Source organism: Glycine max, chromosome 3 (genome assembly GCF_000004515.6).
Source record: "Glycine max cultivar Williams 82 chromosome 3, Glycine_max_v4.0, whole genome shotgun sequence".
In the NCBI taxonomy this organism is placed as follows: domain Eukaryota; kingdom Viridiplantae; phylum Streptophyta; class Magnoliopsida; order Fabales; family Fabaceae; genus Glycine; species Glycine max.
Window position 1 is genome coordinate 20,761,879 of NC_016090.4, and position 24,950 is coordinate 20,786,828.

The 24,950-nt window shown below is 35.7% G+C and overlaps 1 protein-coding gene across 1 annotated transcript; it reads left to right on the forward strand.

Annotated features, from left to right (window-relative positions):
• The first annotated feature begins 6,158 nt into the window (after positions 1–6,158).
• On the forward strand, positions 6,159–9,264 carry LOC121174628 (uncharacterized). Its single transcript, XM_041014265.1, has 8 exons — positions 6,159–6,584; positions 6,672–6,890; positions 6,984–7,247; positions 7,326–7,961; positions 8,049–8,287; positions 8,370–8,537; positions 8,610–8,714; positions 9,149–9,264. Exons 1-8 carry the CDS (start codon positions 6,279–6,281, stop codon positions 9,186–9,188), a joined length of 1,977 nt encoding a protein of 658 aa, XP_040870199.1. The 5' UTR covers positions 6,159–6,278; the 3' UTR covers positions 9,189–9,264.
• The last annotated feature ends 15,686 nt before the right edge of the window (positions 9,265–24,950 follow it).

Sequence of the window (24,950 nt, forward strand, 5' to 3'; positions counted from 1 at the left end):
AAAAAGTCTGATGACATTCATCATCGAATTAATTAAAGCCAAAATATGTTAATTCACGTGTAATCATTAAGTATTTGGGGGTGCTGATGATGTAGGATCCATCATGAAATTGAAAGTGTAACATTTCGTTCGTTCTAAACTAAAAGAGTGCTAGACACGGTCAAAAAAGAACAATTGTAGACAAAACCCATCAGTCACTACACAGAATCGCGCCTCTCTCGCTTCTACCCTTTTTACTCTCACTCTCTCAAACCCTCTCTTCTTCTTCTTCTTCTTCTTCGGTACGCTTCTTCTCTTCCCTTCTCACTTTTCCTTTTCCTTATTACATTACGCATTCTCTATTCATCATACTACGGAGTCGTTGTTTGTATAGGATTATATATATATTTTTTGTTTTGAAACGAGAAATTAGAAAAGGGGATGTAATATTTTAGGTTTGGTTGGTTTGAACTGTATTAATCTAATTGGATAGAAAACCTATGTTACGTTGTGATTGAAGTGAATGTGCCTTGTTTTCCTTTTAGTGTTACCAAATCGATTGCGTGTCAGTTCTTAAGGACTTTTTTTTTTGTGTATTGTTGATTGTAATTTTAACTGTGGGATTTAATAGTTGTGGTTTTGATGTTTGAACTTGCTGAATACTGATTGATATTTGAAGTTTGGAAGACATTTGTTATGAGAAGCTTGAAAATCAAACATGCACTATTGCACAGCCATACCATTATCCAAGAGTATAGCTTGGCCTGGCTTTCCTTTTTCACTTGGTCAGGACACATTAACCACTCCCTCCTATTAGCTTAAATGCCAAAAGGATTTATTTGAAGATAAAACTAGATATAGTTATTTATTTTTTTAGTGTTATTCTTCTGTCAAAATTTTATCTTAATAATGTACAATAGAGTTTGGTTAACAAAAAAAAAAAATACACAACTGGCACTAAGATGGCACTGGTTTCCGAAGTAAAATTTTAAAAAATCTATATAATCAATGTTTAGGCTATTATGACTGAAAAGCTTTTTTACTTTAGTATAACACATCTTTTTTGTTTTATTTTTTTATTAGGAATCTACACAGTATTATCTCCAGAGTAGACACTTCAGGATTTAAATCCCTGATATCACAAGTTACTTCTACCTTAATCAGTAAACTTGTATGATTGCCATACTAGTGACAAAATCTATAAACTTGTTTATGTTTTTTAGTTCATGATCTTTAGTGTACTTCGTAGAGTTCATTAGGCTATTAATAAATTTGCAGACTGGCCCCACCACCAAGAAGATATTTGTTTGTGTATTTGTTCTCTTTTGCCTTTTAAAATGGAATCGCTAAAATAAAATCTGACAAAATATAGCTCAAATTTAATCAATATATCACTGGGATTGATTTAGCGTATCTTGATAATGTTGGACAAGATTGAATCAATATGCTACTAAGGGGACTTATAATACACTTTACTTTTTCAAAAATACTAAGGAGAGAGGGTAATACAAAAATAGCAGATTATGATTTATTCTGAGCATTGACGGCATGCATTGCACAGGTAGTTGGAACTTGGAAGATGAGAAGAGTCGTGGGTAATTAAGATTGAAGACTAACAACTCAACTAAAGTTGACGGTACTTTTTTTGTTTTTATTATTCTGTTCTCACAAGCTGACAATAAAATTACTTGTTACTACCCATTAAAAAAAATTATATTTATTAATTATTTAGTGAGATTCATATCTTATTATTTTATTAATTTTGTGAGATTCATCTTATAATTTAACAGTATTCTGAATTCCTACTATTACCCTTTTGTTATTTATGTTCCGATCGAGTGTACTACTATTATTGGATGAGTTTGGTTATATGAATAATGAAAATTGTGTCACACGGAGACAGAGCAGAGCAGTTTATATTTTCAATAAGGTTTAACTCGTTATAAAAAATTTGATTAAAAGAATGCTTTAAAAAAATATATAGGTTTTTAACACTTCTCGTTATAATTAAATTAAACTCATGTCATGTCATTTTCTAATGAGACATGCAATAACACGACTTGATTCAATGACAGGGATACTAGTGGATGGCACAACGTTTGAAGCCATAAAGAAAGTGGGGGACCCTATGACTGGGCCTGTCCACAGTGCAGTTCTGTGATCTTCTGAGAGGTAATAGAAGTTGTGTGTGTGCGTGTGTGTGTATATATATATATATATATATATATATATATATATATATATATATATATATATATATATATATATATATATATATATCCGAAAAGAGAAAGAAGTAAGACATTTTTTTTGATATAATTTAGAATAAATTGTTTTCATATCTTCTGAGCGCTTGTTATACTTAATCTTACTCTTTTTTTTTATCATACACAAAATTGTCTTATGTAGGTGTTCATTCAGTTATTTCTTTGATTCTTGCTTTCATTTTGGACCGTGCTGCTCATCATCACAGGTACAAATGTTTGTTACCAATGAATATTTTTATTACGTGTTCACTGCCATTAATGACAATTGATATATGCTATACAAATTGTGTTCATGATGAGTGAACCTTAGATTCCCGTTTGAGATTGGATGCAATGATTCTTGCGGACAGTTTGCATTAATCATTGTATTCAATCTTGAATTGTCCGTTTGGACAGTTTGGGGAGACTGATATTTTTATGGTAGATTCATGTGTTAAGGTTAAAATTATTTTGTTTAATTTGATAAAATTTTGGTAATGCATTTCTAGTTGTTCTCTGAGTGCATACTTGATTATCGGGAAATTAATTTCACCGATTTCATGTCGTGTACTTAGAGACCAATGCGAAATGCTGCCAAAATTTTGTCAAATTTAACAAAATAGAATTAACCCTGATGTATGAAGCTACCATAAAAGACGGTCTTGCCGAATGGGATAGGGCCACACCTTTAATAAAAAAGTGAGATTTTCATGCATCGAATAACTTTGAGAGTATGACCGAGTTATTACTTAGATGGATCGAAGTTGGATGAATGAAAGTCGCATCAGCCCAGAATATGAGGAAGGCGTCGAGCAATTCTTACAATTTGCTTCAGAAAGAGGTCAACCGGATGAAGATGGAAAATATTATTGTCCTTGCATCAATTGTTTGAATGGAAGACGACAAATACTGGATGACATACGAGAGCATCTGTTGTGTGATGGAATTAAGAGGAATTATACGACGTGGATATGGCATGGTGAAATGACAGACATGCAGAGTGGGCAACAATCCGAACCGTTTGATGTAGAAATGGGAGATCGCTTGGAGGATATGATTCGTGACCTTGGACAAGAGTCTTTTCAGCAAGCACATGCCCCTATGTATGATACATTACAAACTGATTCAAAGAAACCTTTGTATCCGGGGTGCAAGAATTCGTTGACGCTGTTGTCGGCAGTTTTAAGTCTGGTTAATATCAAAGCCAGATATGGGTGGAGTGACAAAAGCTTTAGTTCACTGCTTCAAGTAGTGCACGACATGCTTCCAGAGGAAAACACATTGCCTAAAAGTTACTATCAAGCAAAGAAAATATTGTGTCCCATGGGTATGGAGTATCAGAAGATTCATGCTTGCCCGAATGATTGCATATTATACAGACATCAATTTCAAGAAATGTCGAAATGCCCTAGGTGTGGGGTATCACGGTACAAACTCAAGGATGATGAGGAGTGTAGTAGTGATGAAAACTCAAACAAGGGCCCCCCAGCGAAGGTGTTGTGATATCTTCCGATCATTCCAAGGTTTAAGCGTATGTTTGCTAATGGAGACGACGCAAAAGACCTTACATGGCATGCAAATGAGAGAAACTGTGATGGAATGCTTCGTCATCCGGCTGATTCCTTGCAATGGAAGAAGATAGACCGTTTGTATCCGGATTTTGGCAAAGAGGCAAGAAATCTTAGGCTTGGACTAGCCACTGATGGAATGAATCCATATGGCAGTTTAAGCACGCAACACAGTTCGTGGCCAGTTTTGCTAGTGATTTACAATTTGCCTCCTTGGTTGTGTATGAAACGAAAATACATGATGTTGTCTATGATGATAACGGGCCCAAGACAGCCAGGAAATGACATCGATGTTTATCTCAATCCCTTGATTGAAGACCTTACAAAGTTGTGGGACGAAGGAGTTTTAGTGTTTGATGGGTTTCGAAATGAGACATTTAATTTACGTGCAATGCTTTTTTGTACCATTAATGATTTTCCAGCATATGGGAATTTGAGCGGTTACAGTGTTAAAGGCCATCGTGCATGCCCCATCTGTGAAGAAGACACAAGCTACATACAACTGAAACATGGAAGAAAAACAGTTTACACTAGGCATCGACGTTTTCTTAAACCTCATCATCCTTACCGACGATTGAAAAAAGCATTTAATGGAAGTCAAGAGCATGAAAATGCACCGGTACCGTTGACTGGTGACCAGATTTTCCAGCGGGTTCAACACCTAAATACAATATTTGGAAAGGTCCAAAAGAAAGACAAAAATAAGACTTGCATATGGAAGAAAAGGTCGATTTTGTTTGATCTTCCGTACTGGGTTGATCTAGATGTTAGACATTGTATTGATGTTATGCATGTGGAGAAAAATGTATGTGATAGTCTCATTGGGACGCTCCTTAACATTCACGGCAAGACAAAAGATGGTTTGAATACTCGTCAAGATCTAGCTGAGATGGGTATTCGAGCGTCGTTACATCCAAGGTCTGATGGTAGAAAAATATACTTGCCTCCAGCTTGTCATACTTTGTCCAGAAAGGAAAAGTTCAGTTTTTGTCAATGCCTACGACGGGTCAAAGTTCCACAAGGATACTCTTCAAATATTAAGAGCCTTGTGCATTTGAAGGATCTTAAGTTGGTAGGCTTAAAGTCTCATGATTGTCACGTCTTGATGCAACAATTGTTATCGGTGGCCATACGAGACATTTTGCCTAACAAAGTCAGGCTTGCCATAACTCGGCTGTGCTTTTTCTTCAATTCTATATGTAGCAAAGTTCTTGATCCTGTGAAGTTAGACGAACTGGAAAATGAGGCTGCTATTATATTGTGTGAGTTGGAGATGTATTTTCCGCCTGCATTCTTTGACATCATGGTTCACTTAATTATTCATCTAGTCAGAGAAATCAAATGTTGTGGTCCTGTTTATTTGCGGTGGATGTATCCAGTTGAGCGATACATGAAGATCTTAAAAGGGTATACCAAAAATCTACACCGTCCTGAAGCATCTATTGTTGAAAGGTACATTGCAGAAGAAGCCATTGAATTTTGTTCAGAGTACATTGAAAAAGCTAAACCTGTTGGGCTTCCCGAGTCTCGGCATGACGAAAGAGTAAGAGGTAAGGGTTCAAGAGGACTGCATGTCATCACTCCAAGTGTAGAAGATTTGCAACAAGCTCACTTGTATGTGTTGAATAATAGTAATGAAGTTTTGCCATACATAGTTCGTCATGAAAATTAAGTCAAACAAAGTAATCCAAAAATGTCGAAGAACTCAGTGTTGAAAAAACATAACAAGACTTTCCTAGATTGGTTTAAACACACAATCTTGGCTGATGATAATGCTTCTGAAATGTTGAGAAAGCTAGCAGATGGACCTAAAAGAAATGTTATAACTTGGCAAGGATATGATATAAACAAGTATTCCTTCTATACAAAAGCACAAGACCAAAAAAGTACAATGCAAAACAGTGGGGTTACCCTAAGGGCTGAATCTCAACACTTCGCTAGTGTACATGATGACAATCCTTGTGTAGCTTTCATCCCTTACTTTGGTTTCATTGAAGAAATTTGGGAGCTTAACTATGTCAAATTCACTGTCTGTGTTTTCAAATGTAAGTGGGTTGACAGTAATACCGGTGTGCGGACCGATGATGTGGGATTTACGTTGGTGGATCTTAACAAACTCGCATACCAGAATGATCCTTTCATTATGGCAGAACAAGCGAAACAAGTATTTTATGTCGAAGACCCTTGTGATCAAAGGTGGTCAGTGGTTTTACATGGAAAAACAATAGGTGTCAATGTTGAAGATGATTATTCATACATTGATACTTATGTTAGTCCTTTATCCACACAATTGTCACCTAATGTCATCGGAAAAGAAACTGACGATGTTCATGCTAATCGTAATGATCACGATGAAGGAGAATTAATTAACATCGTCTAATGTAATTTTTTTTTATTTTGTACTTAATTTCAATTCATTTAATTACATTCATACGCATTTATTTTTTATAACATATTGAATTAATGTTTTTTTTTTCACAGCCAAATGGCTACACAGTCAAACTCTCCTCCGCCTCCTCCTCCTTCTACTGGTGTAGCATCGCATTCGTCGTCACCACCATTGAAGCGGACTAGAAAGGCCTCACGCCTAAGATTATTGGCGACTAGACCAGTTGGGGCAGAGAGACCCCTTGTCCATGTGGATCCTGTTACTGGCAAAGCAGACGGTCCCCACAGCAAGAAATTTAGAACATATTTAGGGATCGTTGCTCGTGATAAGGTGGATGTCACATACGAAAATTGGAAGCATGTCCCTATTACTCAGAAGGATTTGATATGGGAGGATATTCAGGTATCATGTATTATTTCATGTTCCATATTGTTTGTTAGCCAAATATTTGAATTTAGTATTAATAAAACCTAATTTACTCTTTGTTAGGCTGAATTTGATATCCCTGAAGCATCTGATTTAAGGACAAAAAAGAAAATACTTCAGACTGTGGGGGAGCGGTGGAGACAGTTTAAGTCTGATTTGACGTCGAAATGGGCACTTGCAGCTGACAAGGATAGTGTTGATGACACTGTATGCAAAATGTACGGCATTAGCAAGGAGAAATGGACCCAATTTTGCCAGAGCCGTAGAGACCCTTCATGGGAGGTAACTAATTTGGGATTTTCATTTTTTTAACTTTAAATGAACTTATTATAATACATTGTAATCATGAGTTTCATTAATGTTTCATTTTTACAGAATGTTCGAAAAAAAGCACAAGCTGTCCAAAAACAAAACACTGCCCCTCACGTGATGTCTCGTGGGGGTTATGAATATTTAGAAAAAAAGTTGATGGATGAGAAGAGAAAGAAAAAACTAGAGGAAGCAACTCAATCCGGAAGCACTGACACCGTCATTGATCCTCCATCTCCCATCAAACGACACGTGAAGTGGAAGCTAGCCCGCACCAAGAAAACTGGTGACATGACATCTGAAGCAGCAAAGGAAATTGCTGACAAGATTGTAAGTCACTTTCAATTCATAATTGTAATTATTTTTTTTATTGTGTGATTAAGTATAGAATAAATGTGTTCTTCACAGGATGCGCTTGAGGAGCAGGCCTCACAGGGTTCCTTTGTTACCCATGGACGTCATGATATACTGACTGCTGCCATTGGGCGACCAGAACACCCTGGTCGTGTGCGTGCTGTAGGAGCCGGTATAACCATCAAACAATACTTTGGATCAGCTTCAAGGACCTCCTCCATTGCTCCCGAATACCTGCAACAGTTGACGCAACAAATCAAGGACCAACTAGAGGATTCAATCACAGAAAAAGTCACTCGACGGCTAATGTTATCCCTCAGCCAAATGCAATCACAGGGACTCGCACTGCCTCCTGAACCTGATGTTGGTCCTTCAGCTGCTCGTGTCAGCACAAAGGAGAGTTGTGTTGATCCCTCAGGGAACGATCTAGACACCGGTGACTCATACAAATGTGGGTTGTATATTGAAGAATATCCTTCTCGCCTGGTTGCCCTGGGAAGAGTTTATGAGGGATCTACAACAATTCACAACATTCCTTTGCTGCATGATCAAGTTAAGGTTGGTGTTGAGGAGATTAGAGATGTAGATGCTCCCATTCCTGTACCCACTAAAGAGGTTAAGGTCGTGGGACAGGCTCTTAACACATTCCTTGCTTGGCCGACACATCTAGTCAAGCGTTTATCAGAACAGGTATTTTAGTGTCATTAAATGCTTATTTTTCCAATTAAAATGTTTACTGTGATTAAATTATGTCAATTAATTATGTTGGATAAACAGGGAGCTGTGAGACCCACGAAACCTACAGATAGGCCGGATGATGAGGTCGATGATCCGCTATATCTAATGACATTGACCATTCCACAGCTTTTTCTGAAGCCATTGCAGGTTATGTGGGATGCTACCTTGTTTGGCCTATTTAATGAAAACTTTCCCTTGTACATAAAGCATGAAGATCTGTCTGAAATTGCACATGGTGGTCAATGTCTCAGCATATCTGTTATACAGTTGTGGATTCTGTAAGTCAATTTAGATTATTGTTAGTTACCTAATTTATTGTTTTACCTTCATGCATAATTTACTTTGTGTTAACAATAATAGGCATATGACTGAGACAAGTATGCGAGCTGGGAATATCGATGTGTATGGATTCCTCGAGCCACAGTCTATCCAGAGATCTGGCCAATCACAATTTGAATCAGAAAATTACATTAAGAACTGGATGCAAAATTCACAACGAGATGTGTACCTAGGAGCCTACTTGAATGGGTAACTTAAACTCAACAAATGAATTTAAATAATGTATAATAGTATAATAACATATATTGGTCTCCACTGCAGTGCACATTGGCAAATGGTCGTCATTTTGCCTAAGGAAAATGTTGTCATTTGGTTTTGTTCGTTGCATAATAAGCCAGACAACTACCTCAAAGGCATAATTAATAGGTCAGTGTTGTTTTTTAATATATTTGCATTAGCATTAGTCAGGTAAATCAAAATTTCAAATGTACAATAAGAATCTATGTTTGTATTCAATAGTGCTTTGAAAGGACTTGACGATACTCAACAAAGTAAATCCAAGACTCCTGCTAGGTGGATTGTTGTTAAAGTAAGTTATTTAAACAATATGTTTTCACTTATATTTTAGTATTGTGTAGACTAATTTGTACTGAACGTTGCATATCTAAATTTCATAATGTATTTAGTGTAATAGACAAAAAGGAAGCACTGAGTGTGGGTATTACGTCATGCATTGGATGTCAACTATAATCTTAGGAAATTTCCAGAATAATTGGGAAATGGTAATTTTTAATTCACCAAATTTCATATTATTATGATTGCTAATATATTATTAACTTATGTTTTATTATATCATGCAGTATTTCACTGATCCTAGACCATTGGAACCAGAAAGATTGAAGGCGCTTCGCAACCAGTGGGCAAAGTACTATTTGAAAGTGAAAAATGAAACTTAGGATGTTTAGACAATCTTGTAATTGTAGTTTATATTTACTTACTTAATTTACAATTCGTGTCTCAACATTAAATATGTTTTAAATTCATAGTAATTAGTAAATTTCTTATTGAATTTTCTGGTAAAAACTGTTTCAAAACAGAATGAAAATTATATGTTGTGTGGTCTGATTTTAAAATTTGCAGGTTATTTTTGGGATTTATTGAAAAAACAGACATCATGTTAAAAATAATTTTCTAAAACAACATCGGTCTTTAAAAAAACTGATGTGAAATGTTACTTACAACATCAGTTTTTTTAAAAACTGATGTTAAATGTCACTTACCTCAACATTTTTTAACATCGGTTTTTAAAAAAACTGATGTTGTAAGTAACATTTCACATCAGTTTTTTTAAAAACCGATGTGAAATGTCACCTACAACATCAGTTTTTTAAAAACCGATGTCAAATATCACATTTAACATCGGTTATTTTAAAAACCGATGTTACATGTCACTAACAACATCAGTTTTTTTAAAAATCGATGTTGATTTATAGATTTATAACTTTTTTTTCTTCATAATTCATATCATATAACATCGCCTATTTAAATAACTAATGTTAAATATCACTTACAACATCAGATTTTTAAAAAACTGATGTGAAATGTTACTTACAACATCAGTTTTTAAAAAACCGATGTCACATGTCACATTTAACATTGGTTATTTAAAAAACCGATGTTAAATGTCACTTACAACATCAGTTTTTTAAAAAACCGATGTTAATTTATAGATTTATAATTTTTTTTTTCATAATTCGTATCATATAACATCGCTTATTTAAATAACCGATGTTGTATTTATTAGTTAACATCGGTTTTAAATAACCGATGTTAATGATACTACTTTCCACATCGGTACTTTCAACATCAATTAATAACCGATGTTGAAAGTCTTAAATAACCGATGTTAAAACCTTATTTTCTAGTAGTGAAAGCTATGTCATTGATCAAATGAACGACATTAAAGATGATTTCATGATGAGGACCAAAATGAAAATAATATGAAACTATGGGAACTAAATTGACCTCTTTTAAATTATATATACCAAATTGAAAAGTGCAATTATAGGGGCCAAAATGTCATTTAAATCTTAATTTAATGTTAGCGTTAATTAGATTTATGGCAATTTAAACATTTAAACATTTAAAAAAAAATACTTTTTTATGTGTCATTTGTAAAGCTCATCATCATATTAATTATTCTTTTGTCAATTAATTAAGGGAAGGGGGTGTGAGGGATTTCTTTCAACAAAGATTTAGTTTTGGGGAGGGAAGAACGTTGTTTTTGGATGGTGTGGAATTTCCTAAAATGAAAAGGGGAAATAATGAGTAGTTAGTGGCAAATTTGAGGTGGGAGAGATTAAGGAGACTAAAATGATGATTTACTTGTTACTTTTTATACATTAGTATCAATTTCTTTTATATATAAAAAAAACTTACTTTGTTTAAAAAAATTAATTTTTATGGAATGTTAAGACACTTCTTTGTAGATAAAGTGACACTTATTCTTTGCCAAACTTTAACACTTCATTAATTTGTGAAAAGCAGCAAAATCCAACAAAGTGTGAAGTCAAATAAATTCATCCAACACGTCCACCATTACTTGTTAAGTGAATGCTTAAACAACTAACTAGTATATATCAGAAATAAGAGAAAGCCATATTGCGGCTATCAGATTCGCATCTTCTAACTCTTCTTGTAAATGATAATTCATGAATCATGGATAAATGATGAATATTCCAATTGTTAAGTTTTTATAGCAGAAAAATAAACCACTAATGTCACGTATTGCGGGTTTCAACTATTTTTAATATCAACACGAGAGTAGAGTTTAATATACTTGATACAATAACATTTTTTTTAGTACGAGAGAGATTATTTTAAGTTTATAGTAATTTGATTTATAAAAATTATCGGTGGGAATCAAATTCAAATACTAAAAGTTTATAATAACTTATGTACAATACTCAATTAATTATGATATAACTTTTTTATAGTAATTTGATAATGTTAATAATTAGAAATTAGAGTAATATTTAAAGATTACGTATTAAAAAATTTAATAACGAAAATCAAAATATGGCTTCTTCTTTTTTCTGGAGAGATTAATGAAAATCAAACCATATCCTTCAATGAATAATCCATATTAACAAAATCAACTCTAAAATATGTAAGTTTATTATGCATGCATTTCCATTTTATTTTATTTTTCATAAATGAATATCTATTATTTCGGTCTATAGCCTACAAGTACCTCTTGGTCGGCGGAATTGGTTTCGTTTTCTTTATTGGTACATTAATCATACACATTAAATGTTAAAATGGAACTATTAATTTATTGGCCTCATTTCGAGTGGTTGGGAATTTTTAGCTTTTATCTTTTAAATATAATTTTTAAAACAATGTACTTTTTTTTTAAAAAAAAAGCGTACATAATAAAATTGAGTTTAACTGATTTTTAACTTAATTTTAAAACTTTTTATATTTATTTTCAAAATCAAGAAACTATATTTGTGAATTTGATTTTTAATTTAAAAAAAATACTCTCTTTACATTTGATAATGGTCTTTTTGGTAGTTATTATCACTAGCATCAGCACCGCATATTGACACCTCCACCACACCATCATTATAATTGTCACACTTCTATTACTATCATCACCACTACCACTAGTACCACCACGTACTACTAGTACTGACATCAACACCATTGTTATAGCACTATCATTTCTGTCATCATAAGCATCAACATCATCATCACCATTTCCATTAGTGTCATCAGTTGCCCAACAGATATATAAGCTGCACTCCAAGGATTGAGGCAGCCGATGTGGGACTTGGGTATTTTCCCAATACACCCCCTTCACGCCCAGCACTTATTGGGCTTGGTGCGTGAACCACAAATGGTGGGTGCTTGTCGCAGCGGAGGCGAATGCGAGGTCCCAGGGTTAGAGTTTGCTCTGATACCATGTTAGATTTTATCTTAAAACCAATTGGCATTAAGTGAAGTTGCCCAACAGATATATAAGCTGCACTTCAAGGATTGAGGCAGCCGATGTGGGACTTGGATATTTTCCCAATATCATTAATACTAATATTATCACTATAGTTATCATCATTATCACTACAAATATACACCTTAAACTAATTTTAATAGAATAACAAAACTTTCAAAATATATTTATTTTTTAAACTAAAATTAGTTGTTTACTTGTTTTTAAATTTGTATTAACTTACAACTTATCCCAAATAAGTCCTTAGTTTTACTATTTTATAAGTGAATAAGAGTGTTTCTTGTGTTCCATTTTAATGAATTCTTTTGTTTAATAAAGAAAAGACAAGTATCACTAGGAGATATTGAATTTAAAACTTTTCAATTATTGATGAGTCAATCATATATAATTGAAGGGCAAGTTATTTTAATTATTATTGTATTTGGCTTGATGTTATGTACATTAATGCATCATGTTAATGTTATACAGCCTCGCTTATCGACATTAAATTTAACTTGTAAATGAACTTTCATATTGCGAGTATTATAGTTGTTATTCCAATTCACCTGCATTCAAGTCTAATTAACAAAGGAGACACCTATTAGATTTACACCACCAAGAGACTCTTTTACCTGCATCATTATCAAACTGAATAAAAACTTGTGATTCATATTCTGACCTAAGCATTTAGTATATACCTTACCTATTCATGGAACTAAAACCTTAATCTTCAACACCTTCAGCTAAAAGACAGTCTAGTAGGTTTTTCAAATTGATAAGGCTGGGGTAGATTAATATATTTATGCTTAATAAAATGTATACGGTACTAACATCACAAAATAATAATTAAACAACTTCTTTAATCAACATAATTCTTATTGATAATAACTATAAGCAAGGGAAGAGTAAGAGAGATGATAAAACAAATAATCATCAGGAAACATTCTTGTCTTTTCTGTCTGAAAAGGACCATATTTGTTAAGAATGAGTAGATTCTTCATCTACCTAGAGACAACGAATAGATTCACCAAACCTTTTTTCTAAAATTACATAATGCGGCTATAAATTAATAAAAGTGCTTAATCGGGATGACGTATGTAATTGATGAGTGCAAAATCTAAATATGATAAGCATGACCCTCTCGTTTTTAAATTATATTGTCAACGGGTAAGCTAGTGCAGATGCATGCACATTCTACCGTTTCTGGTTGTTGCAGTACCAGCATATATTCCAATAAGTAAATTTAATAATATTGTTTGTATTTTTAAATTTTTCTTATCGAATATGGCTACATATTATGACGAATATGGCTACTTATCGGTAATATTATTGCTCAAGATATTAAATGATTGTAAGTTACTACACCAAACGATTTAATGCATCGTATTTTTTAATTGATTGTGAACTAAATTACATGTTGACGCCAGTTTTTAAAAACAGTCATTTATCAGTTACATAATAATTATTGGTATTTTTAAAAACTTATAAAACTCATTTTTCTTTATGATAAATGAGAAAATGTTTTAACAAGTGCTTAGTTTGAGTGGTAATGTATTTGGTCTCCTTAAGTAAGGTCTTGGATTCTAACATTGTGAATGGAAAAAAAAATAGTTAAGAGGGAAAAGTCCATCAAAGGTGATTAATCAATTTTTTGGGGGAGATTAATCATTAATAAAGTTAATGAATACACCATACTAATGTCATGGGTATCAAAAAATTGAGAAATTATTTTGTTCTTTGATTATTATTTTCACAATGCCATTTAATCTTTCAAATTCTCTTTTACATCATTTATAATAATTTATCAGAAAAAGACTAGCAATGTACTTTTAAGACTAAATTACACAAATATTTTTGAGATTTAGAGAAATTACACTCATCTTTCCTTTGTTTTTGAATCTAGACTTAAATGTTGTTATTGTTGGTATTGATGGAGTTGGTTCAAGTGATTTTGTGCATTGGATCATTGATTACTTGGTTGGAATAATTTCATTTGATTTCTGAAATTTATAATTGTTCATTTGGTTTATGATTTTGCTAGAATGGGGTTGGTTCAATGGTAATGTTACTATACGGTTATTGGTATGGCAGCTTGATTGAGATTTTGCAACTTTTTTTTTTTTATCAAAATTGTCTCATACTTTGAAGGATTCCATAAGGACATTTTGGAAGAAAAAAAATACTCATCATGCATGTTTCATGTGCAATGCACATGACTTGTTATTGTCAAATATTTGGACAAAATATAGTGGGGTTTTTGTAGATTTTTAAAATTGAGGGGAAGGGTGTGTAATTTCCTTAAACCTTAGGTGAGGTTTGTATAGGTTTTAAAAAAGGAAGAGAAGCATGTGTAATTTTTTTAAATCTCAAGGGATGTTTGTTTAATTTACTCTAGAGTTAAGTAGACTGCACCAAACAACATAGATATCACCAAAATTATGGTCATTCTATAAAAGAATGCATAGTTCTAAAACACAAAATTTACTCTAGAGTTGCTTCAAAAAAGATGTTTGCATGATTTTGTTAGAGGATACAATTATAAATGTGGTGGTTATAGAGGAAGTTACAAAGATGGATATGTCAAAGGTCGAGGCAACAACCAACAACTTGCGGGAGGTGAACAAAGACAACTGAAAATCCTCAAGTTCTTAATGTTATTTCATATGGCTTTGCTGGAGGAAGCTTTACAAACTTCTCCAGGAAAAGTCACCTCTAAGCTCAAGTGTCAATGCAATGGAAACAAAAAAAAGCCCATTGTCAATCTCTACCAACAATCACACTCTCAAATGAGGATTTCATAGGAAATGATAAAACACGTGATGATCCCATGGCAGACACTACTACAAAAAAAAGCATTTAAGATCGGTTAAAAAAACTATTTAACATCGGTTTTAAAACAAATGTTGTGTCAAACACTTTCAACATCAATTTTAAAAACCGATGTGAAAAATGCATTTCTACATTGGTTGTTCCTAAAACTGATGTAGGAAGTCTATCAAAATTTGTCAATTACCACATCGGTTTAAAGCACAACCGATGTAGAAAAATATTTTTAAAAAATATATATATGGCTATAATTTAACTAATCAAGTATGAGAAGGTATTTCCTTGTCTCCCTCCACCAAAAAATGCAGTAGTGACAAATTTAGGAATGTTATGTTAGTATTTTGGAATAGCAGTTTAGTTCTAAATCCAAAGAGAAGATTACAAAAATCTAAGATGGGGAATGCTAACTCTATTGGTAAAAATTAATCTTCAAAGGAAAAAAACAAGTTCGAGCTTAAATAACTTAAAATGAAAGAGGAGATATTCAAAGAATCATTGGGAAACAAACGTTACCAAATTATTTTCAAGAGAATGCCAATAGAAACCCTGGATAACTAATGGGAAAATGTCACAAGCTGCTAATGCATACACAACAAGAGCATTCATTCCCATCCATTGCAGTAAAACTGTAGGTTTTCTGAGATCTTCTATGTCAACCAGCAAGACAATATGTTTTGATGAGGTTGCAGGTTTTTAAACATTTGCCGGTGGTTACAGTCATTTAATTCGCTTGAACAATTACAAATAGCATCAAGCAATACAATTCAAGCCAACCTAAGTGTTAGAAATCATGTAATTGTAGTAATTATAGTAATAATGTAAATAGGGCAGATTATATATTTATGTAATATTTTAATTAGAGTAAACATATATTCTTGTAATTAATTGTAATTCCCCTTACATTTATGAATCCTGATATAAATATATGCTTCAGTGTCTAATTCAGACAAGAATTCATCTATATGCTCTCTTATTTTCCTCCCTGATATCATTGCCAAAACCTCACGAATTTCATTGCCCCGAGACAATTTCAAGCCACTATGGCTAAATATTTGGCAGAGGAATGCCATACATTCGATTCCACTACCTTTGTTATACGCACTAGTAATTCCTTTGTTGGCATCTCTCACCCTACATCTCTTTGCTTGTGACTCATTATACACTAATGTGTTTTTATTAGGACCATTAGATGACAAAAGAATCAATGATTGAGGATGAGTGTAACACTTAAGAATTACACAAGTGTAATTTGATCTCTGTCCTATATATATGTAAGAGCTGGCTATGACTTGATATTTACAAAATAAAATTCAAGTTGTATTACAAACAATAATAGTAAAGCTGAGAGCTATAAAAATTATTAATATTAATCACAATTAGTGGCGACATCCTAATAGATATAATCATATACGTTCTGTTTGGACTTTCAAACTTGAGGCCAAGCTTAAGTAGTGTAGATTTGGAGTTTGGAATTGCCAAGGGAAGTTGCAGCCTGGACTCTATCAGCTATTAAGAATAGAATGCCAATTCTATTTTCTTTCTCTTTATTTTTTTGGCTGTATTGTGTGGGTTAACAAATGGGCTCAACAATTAGTAGACTAGGTGATTAACCGCATGAATTCCAGCCTACCACCTTTTTCTCATCACGGGAATGATCATTTGCCTATTATCTCTATTTTAAACTAGGATATAGATTATTCCACTTATGACACAAGGATGAACTTACAATGTAAAAGATAGCAGTCAAGACTAAGCCTGATGCCCTTGCAGTGATACACGTGTAGCTTAATGTGTATAGTGCTTTTGATAAAGGCATTCCTAAAAAACTAAACAGTTGTTATAGAACAGAACAATCTTAAGAAATTTAAAATTAGATAGTACCTAGGATCTCCAGAATGTACCCTATGAGCAACAGAGAGAAGGAAAACACAAACCAAAGACGTACCCTATGCTTGTGGCCCTGAATGGACAAGAAAGGGGTTGAATCATAAAAAATATACATATCCTAGGGTCAGATTTTAAATCTTCCACCTATGGCACTAGGATTGGATTCTTGCAGATCATAAAGAAATCATAATCCAAACCTGCAAATGTACAATTATATGCCCATATTGCAATCCCATGAAACAAGTAATCGCAGCCATCAGTGAACTGGAAGAGTTCAGCAAATCAATTAGCAAACATTGCATCAATAAAATTTAAAAATGCCAATCTAATCTCAGATTAAAAAATACCCATACATGAAAGAACAGTGAAAATACATTAACATAACATAAACCAAGCACTTTGCAAAACTCAATAAAATAAAATATCTTGATTATTGATGACTCAAATTATAAGATGTAACGATAGTTTTCGATGCCACTATAATACTTATAAAAGAAAGGATAAAAGGAGGGAGCAGGAAATACTTTTCGACCTCAAAATACCCTCCAGGCCAAATGGGTCAAAATACCCCTTCGGCATGTCGATCATAATCAAATCCCACTCTATATCATACATCTTGTCAAGGAGGTTGTGTAGGGCGAGCTTGCAACGCTCATTGCCGTCGAGCGTGGCTGATAGCAACACAGAAAAACCAAAAGCAACAAAAGCAAGACCTCAAAGATTTCCTATAACCGTTTCTGTTGAGCTGGCTATCAAGGGAGCAGCTCTTGATCTTGTCTGTCATTAGAAATATTTTCTCTCTTTCCGTTAGGACCTTGTCACCACAAAATTCCAAATTCTGTTATTACAATTCCATTATAAATACTCATCAAATGTAATAAGGCAGGACAGAAATGAATACAATACTTTACCTTTCTATTCTCGTATTAGGAGGTTCTGGCCCTCGAAGTCCAGTAGCAACTACTAGAGCCTAACAATTTGGTCCTCTCGTTCTAATGGCGGAGTCCACCCGCTCGAAGTTCTCCTCTGACAGATTGGAGGACGCCTTTACCAAGCTCACCACTCATTAACTGACGCTCAGTGAAAACCTTCAAACCATGACTCCCAAACTTGATACCCTTATCACTACCTTGGCTACGCCCAAATCCCCTATACCCTCATCTACCTCATCCACCATCTTCACCTTCCGCACAGCCTCACCATATGAAGCTTGACATGCCTCACTTTGATGGCTTTGACCCATTGGGTTGGATATTCAAAATTAACCAATTCTTTGAATATCACAACACCCCTGACCATGAACGCCTGACCACTGCCTCCTTTTATACGGATGATCGTGCTTTGGCCTGGTTCCAATGGATAGCCAACAACGATCAGCTCACCTCCAGGCCTATTTTCCTCCACGCCCTTCAAACCTGTTTCCTACCCTCCCAATACGAGAAGTCGTCGGTAGCCAACAAAGTATACTTGATGGGTCGGTTGTTTAACCTCAAGATGGGAGAAGGTAACTCTATAACTGATCATATTAATGAATTTAATACTATTCTTGCCCAGTTGGAGTCAGTGCAGATTAAATTAGAGGATAAGGTGAAGGCATTGATTCTATTGTCATCACTACCGGATAGTTAGGCTGCAACTGTTACTACAGTTAGTAAAGGGAGAACACATTAATGCTTAGTGACATCCGTGACTTGATCTTAAGCGAAGATGTTTGCAAGAGAGATTCAGGTGAATCTTCTAGTCATGTTTCCAATTCAGCATTGAATACTGAAGGTAGAGGAAAGACTACCCATAAGGGTCAGAATGGTCGAGGCAGATCAAAGTCAAGAGGAAAAGGTCAGACAAAATTTTGAAGTAACATTATCCACTAGAATTGTGACAAGAGAGGTCACTTTACCAATAAGTGCAAGGCACCAAAGAAGAACAAGACTCACAAAAACAAGAAGTGCAATGATGATGAATCCGCAAATGCAGCAACTGATGAATTTGATGATGCATTAATTTGCAGCTTGGATAGTCCTGTTGATTCATGGATTATGGACTCAGGTGCGTCGTTCCACACTACTCCCTCTAAAGATTTATTGTCTAACTATATTTTTGGAAAGTTTGGGAAAGTTTACCTTGCAGATGGAAAATCTCTTGACATTGTCGGAATAGATGATATTGACATCAAGACCTCCAGTGGATCCCTATGGACAATGCACAATGTCAGACATATTCCTGCCTTAAAGAGAAATTTAATGTCTATAAGGTAGTTGGATGATGAAGGGCATTACACCACTTTTAGAGATGGAGCTTGGAAGGTAACAAAAGGCAATCTCGTTGTGGCTCGTGGAAAGAAGCGAGGATCTCTTTACATGATTGCAGATAAGGATATGGTAGCAGTTACTAAGGCTGTCAATAATTCAACCCTATGGCATCAAAGACTTGGACACATGCGTGAAAAAGGAATGAAGCTTATGGCGGCAAAGGGTAAGCTATCAAGCCTGAAGCATGTTGATGTTGGTGTTTGTGAACATTGTATCTTTGGAAAGCAGAAAAATGTTAGCTTCTCAATGGCAGGGAAGACTCCTAAAGTTGAAAAGCTAGAATTGGTGCACACAGATGTTTGGGGACCAGCCCCAGTGAAATTTGTTGGAAACTCACGCTATTATGTCACCTTTATCGACGACTCTACCAGAAAGTTATGGGTTTATTTTCTTAAAAATAAATCTGATGTGTTTTCTGTGTTTAAAAGATGGAAAACAGAAGTTGAAAATCAGACAGGTCTAAAGGTTAAAAATCTGATATTGGCAGGGAGTATGACAGTTAGGAATTTAAAGACTTATGTTTAGAACATGGGATTAGAATGATTAAGACAATACCAGGAACACCTGAGCAAAATGGTGTTGTAGAAAAGATGAATAGAACCTTGAACAAAAGAGCGAGGTGTATATGAATCCAATCTGGCTTGCCTAAATTATTCTGGGCATAAGCAATAAGCACAGCATCGTATCTTATTGTCATACCCTAATTTCGTCCGGGGATTATTACTTGATGACATGCAACCTTTGGTTAGCCGCTTTGAGATACTTGGCGTCCTTTGTTGCACAATAAATGAAGTCCCGAGACATCTCAGAAATCGAAAGGAAGCAGGCTTGCACGATCCGTGAAATTCCGTGATGTGGCGGAAGTCGAAAAGAGGTGTTTTTGCGCAATCCGTGAGTTTCCGTAACTTCTTCGAAAGCTAAAAAAGAGTAAATACATAATCCGTAAGGATTCGTAACCTTGCGAAAGGAAAATAAATATCGTTACGAAATTCGTAAAGTTTCGTAACATTACGGAAAAAGAATTACCAAAAAAATAGAAGGGGGTGCATTTAGTAAAAAGGGGGTGCAAATAGCAACCAGGCCCACTTGGGCCCTCCAAAAGATTTCTCCAGAAGGTTGTTGCTTCTGGAGGAAGCAACCTTGCTTTCCTAGGCGAGCTGGGTGGCAAGCTTCTCCCCCATTTTGCTATAAATAGGGGGAGAAGTGAAGAAGAAAATGGTTCAGCCCCTTAGGCACTTCTCTCTCTCTCGAAATAGCTGAGGAAAATTAGTTCCGTGAAGAAAATCCAAGCCGAAGCGCTTCCGTAACGTTTCCGTGAGTAATTACGCGAAGATTCTCGACCGTTCTTCGTTTTCTTCAGTCTTCAACGGGTAAGTACCTCAAACCAAGCTTTTCAATTCATTCTATGTACCCGTGGTGGTCCACATTTTATTTCATGTATTTTTATTCTCGTTTTCATTTGCTTTTTATACCCCCTTTTGACGTACTTAAGCCATTTATTTAAGTCATTTCTCGCTTAAACTAAAAATAAAATAAATTTCCACCGATCGTTTGAATTGTATCATCCGTTAATTTTGGTTAAAATGAATTCCGATCGTTCGGTCGTGCCGTAACCGCGTTGAAAATCAAAAAAGAGGTAAAATAATAATATAATAATAAAAAAAATACCTTTTAGTAAAATAAAAGCGAAAGATCAATCGGACGTTTTTCTCTTTGGGATTTCTCATTCTTAATTGAATTGACTAATAACTAAAGTGAAACTAAGGCTAAAATCAACTCGCCTAGTCAAGCTCATCCACAAAAATAGGATTTTGAAAATTTATCATTTATGTTTCTTACCAAGTAAAATGGATCATTTTTAAGGTCCAACGCCTTAAAATGATCACCCCTCAAGTAAAAAGAATCGCTTGATTCACGCATAAGGAAGAACTACGTAGGTCTGATTTCCTCTCCAAAGGAGGGTACGTAGGAGCAAAAGCCCCGCTTTTGTCGACCTCAAAAAATAAAAAGAAATAAAAGTTAAGATAACACAATTCCACAATTCTAAAAAATAGGTTGTTGTCCTTTGAGACAAACGTGGGAGGTGCTAATATCTTCCTCAAGCGTAAATACAACTCCCGAACTTAGAATTTTCATTTTGATCAGTTTCCTTCGGTTTTTTCGACGTTTTCCACAAATAAACGTTGGTGGCGACTCCGCACATCTTTCCTCCTTTGGAAAGCGCACCCGAGAGCCTTGCCCTCGCTCGCCCGTGAAGGGCACGTTGTGACAGTTGGCGACTCCACTGGGGAGTATTTTTGTGAGTTAGGCCTATTTTAAGGAATTGTGGATTTGTGAAACTTCGTGTGTGCATTTGTTGAACTGTGTAAAATGTAAATAATTGTTGTCTATTTCGCATTTTTTACACTGCATTCTAAGCACCCACGGGTTTGAGTAAAAAAAGGGGCCCTATACCCGGGTTCATGGGAATTTAAGGAATGGAGGTGAATCTATCATCATGCTAGGTCTCTGACTTGCTTGATAATAGTGAAACCTCGTCTAGAGCTTTCTCTCTTTATAATGTGTTGTCGCTGGTATTCCATACCGCCACAATATTATTATCTTGAGTGATGATACCTCTAGAAAACAGTCGTGTGAGTTATGAATTGTTGGGGAATAGTTATTAGAGACCCCTAGATATTGTCCTATAGGTTCCCAAATAGGGGCAAAGAGCAAACACGCTCCGTGCCATTCGTTCTCATGCATTTTTTGGTAAATAGCACCAGTTTATAATTTTGCTAGTGATGTTTGGTTTCTTTAGAGTAATACGTAACATTTTTAATACTACGTTGAGGCGCCATCATGCCCAAAACGTAACATTAAAGTTGGATCTCTGCAGTCTCGTATGTGTGAATTACCCCTTTGTGTTGTTTTCTTTCCGTTTCATGCATACGCATCTGCATCATACCGTCACGCATGCGTTGTATGTGGGTCTCGTCTTTTGTCATGGGAAGCTGGAAGATCCATATCGTCTTCTTAACTACACACATGGGGCACTGCGCCCCCTAAATGCGCAATAAGGAGAGATAATTTTTCGGGCTCTCATGTCCGTAAATGCATTCATATCATGCACCGCATAAACATCTCTTCAACATCATAATGAACATATCGTTCCTGCATTTGTCCGTTATCACATTCCCATTTTGCATGAGTCATTGCATCATCATGCATATGAGTTCAACATACTTTTTGTTTGCTCATACATGATCCTTGTATTTTCCTCTACAAAACAAAAACAAAAAAGGGAAGCATGAAAAATCATGATACATTCTTAGTTGCATGTGTTAGGTACCATGAGTCAACCATGTTGGGATCATAAACCCATTTCACTTAAAAACAAAATGATTGAACATGGTACCTAATGCATGTTTAACTAAGAAAGGATGTTTCTTCGGGCATCTCAATCTCATAATTACATTTTCCATGCATAGCATGCGTATTCCCGAGTCTTTCATCCTTATGAAATGTTGTTGAAGTATTGGCGATCAAAATTGCCATTCTCTGGGTTATGGGGTTGAACCAAGCTCGTGCTTTTACGAAAAGGTTCATCGAGTCAAGTTGAAGCATGGAAGTAACCATCTTGCAAAATATTGGGGCAAAAGATCGTGTTACATCATTGCTTCGTCTACTGCCAAACACATTTAGGGCTGTTGATGTCCCTGTTACTTCCAATTTCACCTTGACGAAGATGTCATGGACCATGTTGAAAATCTAAATTGATTCAACCCCATATCCAATGTACAAATTCACAATACTTCAACTGTGCATCATTCGCATACATCCATGTTGTTCATTGGTTGCATTGCTCATTGCATTCTTTCCTTGAAAAAAAAAACTTAATCATTGTTATAAAAAAGAAAAAAAACATGCTTTACGGTGCCCTCACTGAACTTGTGCTAGAGCTAGAGTAATGGGTGAAGTAGAGGAGATACAAGAGAAGATGAAGGCCGACATGGAGGCCATTAAAGAGAAAATAGCCACAATGATGGAGGCCATGATGAGCGTGAAGAAGATAATGGAAGCCAATGTGGTTGCAATTGCCGCTACCAGTGTTGTTGCTAAGGTGAACCCGGCATCCCCATCCGGCATCAACCAAATGAATCATCCAACCTCAGATATGGTAGGCAAAGATTTGGGAAGTATGGGCGGCCCCCATGATGTGCAAATTCAAAACGAGCACGCCTTCCCGCCATATGGTTTGCCTCTCAACTATACGCCACCCAATGTGGCGTACACTCCCAATAAGAATGTCAATAACTCCACTCTTATACCCATTGAGAGCCAACAACCCTAAACTGATCATGCGCATGTCTCTTAAACCATGGGAGAGACACATGAAATTCCCCATCACAATCTAGCCAACTTCGAGCCTTGCCTCGGATATGCCATTGAAGGGCAAGCAGTTGGTGGTATACCCCTACAAAACCCTTTGGAGGGCCCTCAGTATCACCCACAACTACACCTCTTTCATTCCACGACAAGTAAAAACCCTCATGCTATGGCAGAAATGGGAAAGCTGGATCATCTAGAGGAAAGGCTCAGGGCCATTGAAGGAGGTGAAGATTATACTTTTGCTAACCTAGAAGAGTTGTTCCTAGTACCCAATATCATCACCCCTCTCAAGTTCAAGGTGCTGGACTTTGACAAGTACAAGGGGATTACTTGCCCCAAGAACCATCTAAAGATGTATTGTCGGAAGATGGGGGCATACGCAAAAGATGAGGAATTGTTGATACATTCCTTCCAAGAAAGTCTTACCGGGGTAGTTGTTACCTGGTACACTAACTTGGAACCTTCCCGAGTCCATTCCTGGGAGGACCTAATGGTTGCCTTCGTTAGGCAGTGTCGGTATAATGGCTTCGGATAGGATGCAACTACAAAATATGTGCAAAAAAGGGGGCACGGATCTTTCAAATAATACGCCCAAAGGTGTAGAGACCTGGCAGCTCAAGTGGCACCTCAATGATGACAATAATAGTAGACACATTACCAGATGGTGGGCTACACACCTTCAAGCTTTGATGATATGGTCTTCACCGACGAAAGGATCAAAGTGGGTCTAAAAAGAGGCAAATCTGATCATCATGCTTTGATAAATGCCAAAAAAAACTAGGGCAAATGAAGAGGGTGAGGATGAAGGAGAAGCCCGTGCTGTGACTGCCATTCCAATACAGCCAAGTTTCCCACCAACCCAACAATGTCATTACTCAGCCAATAACAAACCTTCTCCTTACCCACCGCCCAGTTATTCACAAAGGCCATCCCTAAAATCAACCACAAAGCCAACCTACCGCACTTCCGATGACAAACACCACCTTTAGCGTAAACCAAAACACCACCAAGAAATGAATTTTGCAGCGAGAAAGCCTTAGAATTCACCCCAATTCCAGTGTCCTATGCTGACTTGCTCCCATATCTACTTGATAATTCAATGGTAGCCATAACCCTAACCAAGGTTCATCAACCTCCATTTCTCCGAGAATACGACTCGAACGCAACGTGTGCTTGTCATGGAGAAGCCCTGGGGCATTCCATTGAGCATTGTAGGGGCCTGAAGCGTAAGGTGCAAGGTCTAATTGATGCGGGCTGGCTGAAATTTGAGGAGAATCG

Excerpts from the sequence above, each read along its gene's own strand:
- LOC121174628 (XM_041014265.1), top strand. The coding sequence starts at position 6,279 with ATGGCTACACAGTCAAACTCTCCTCCGCCTCCTCCTCCTTCTACTGGT. Across the intron at positions 6,585-6,671 it reads TGATATGGGAGGATATTCAG|GCTGAATTTGATATCCCTGA; the intron begins GTATCATGTATT and ends ACTCTTTGTTAG. Across the intron at positions 8,538-8,609 it reads CTAGGAGCCTACTTGAATGG|TGCACATTGGCAAATGGTCG; the intron begins GTAACTTAAACT and ends TCTCCACTGCAG.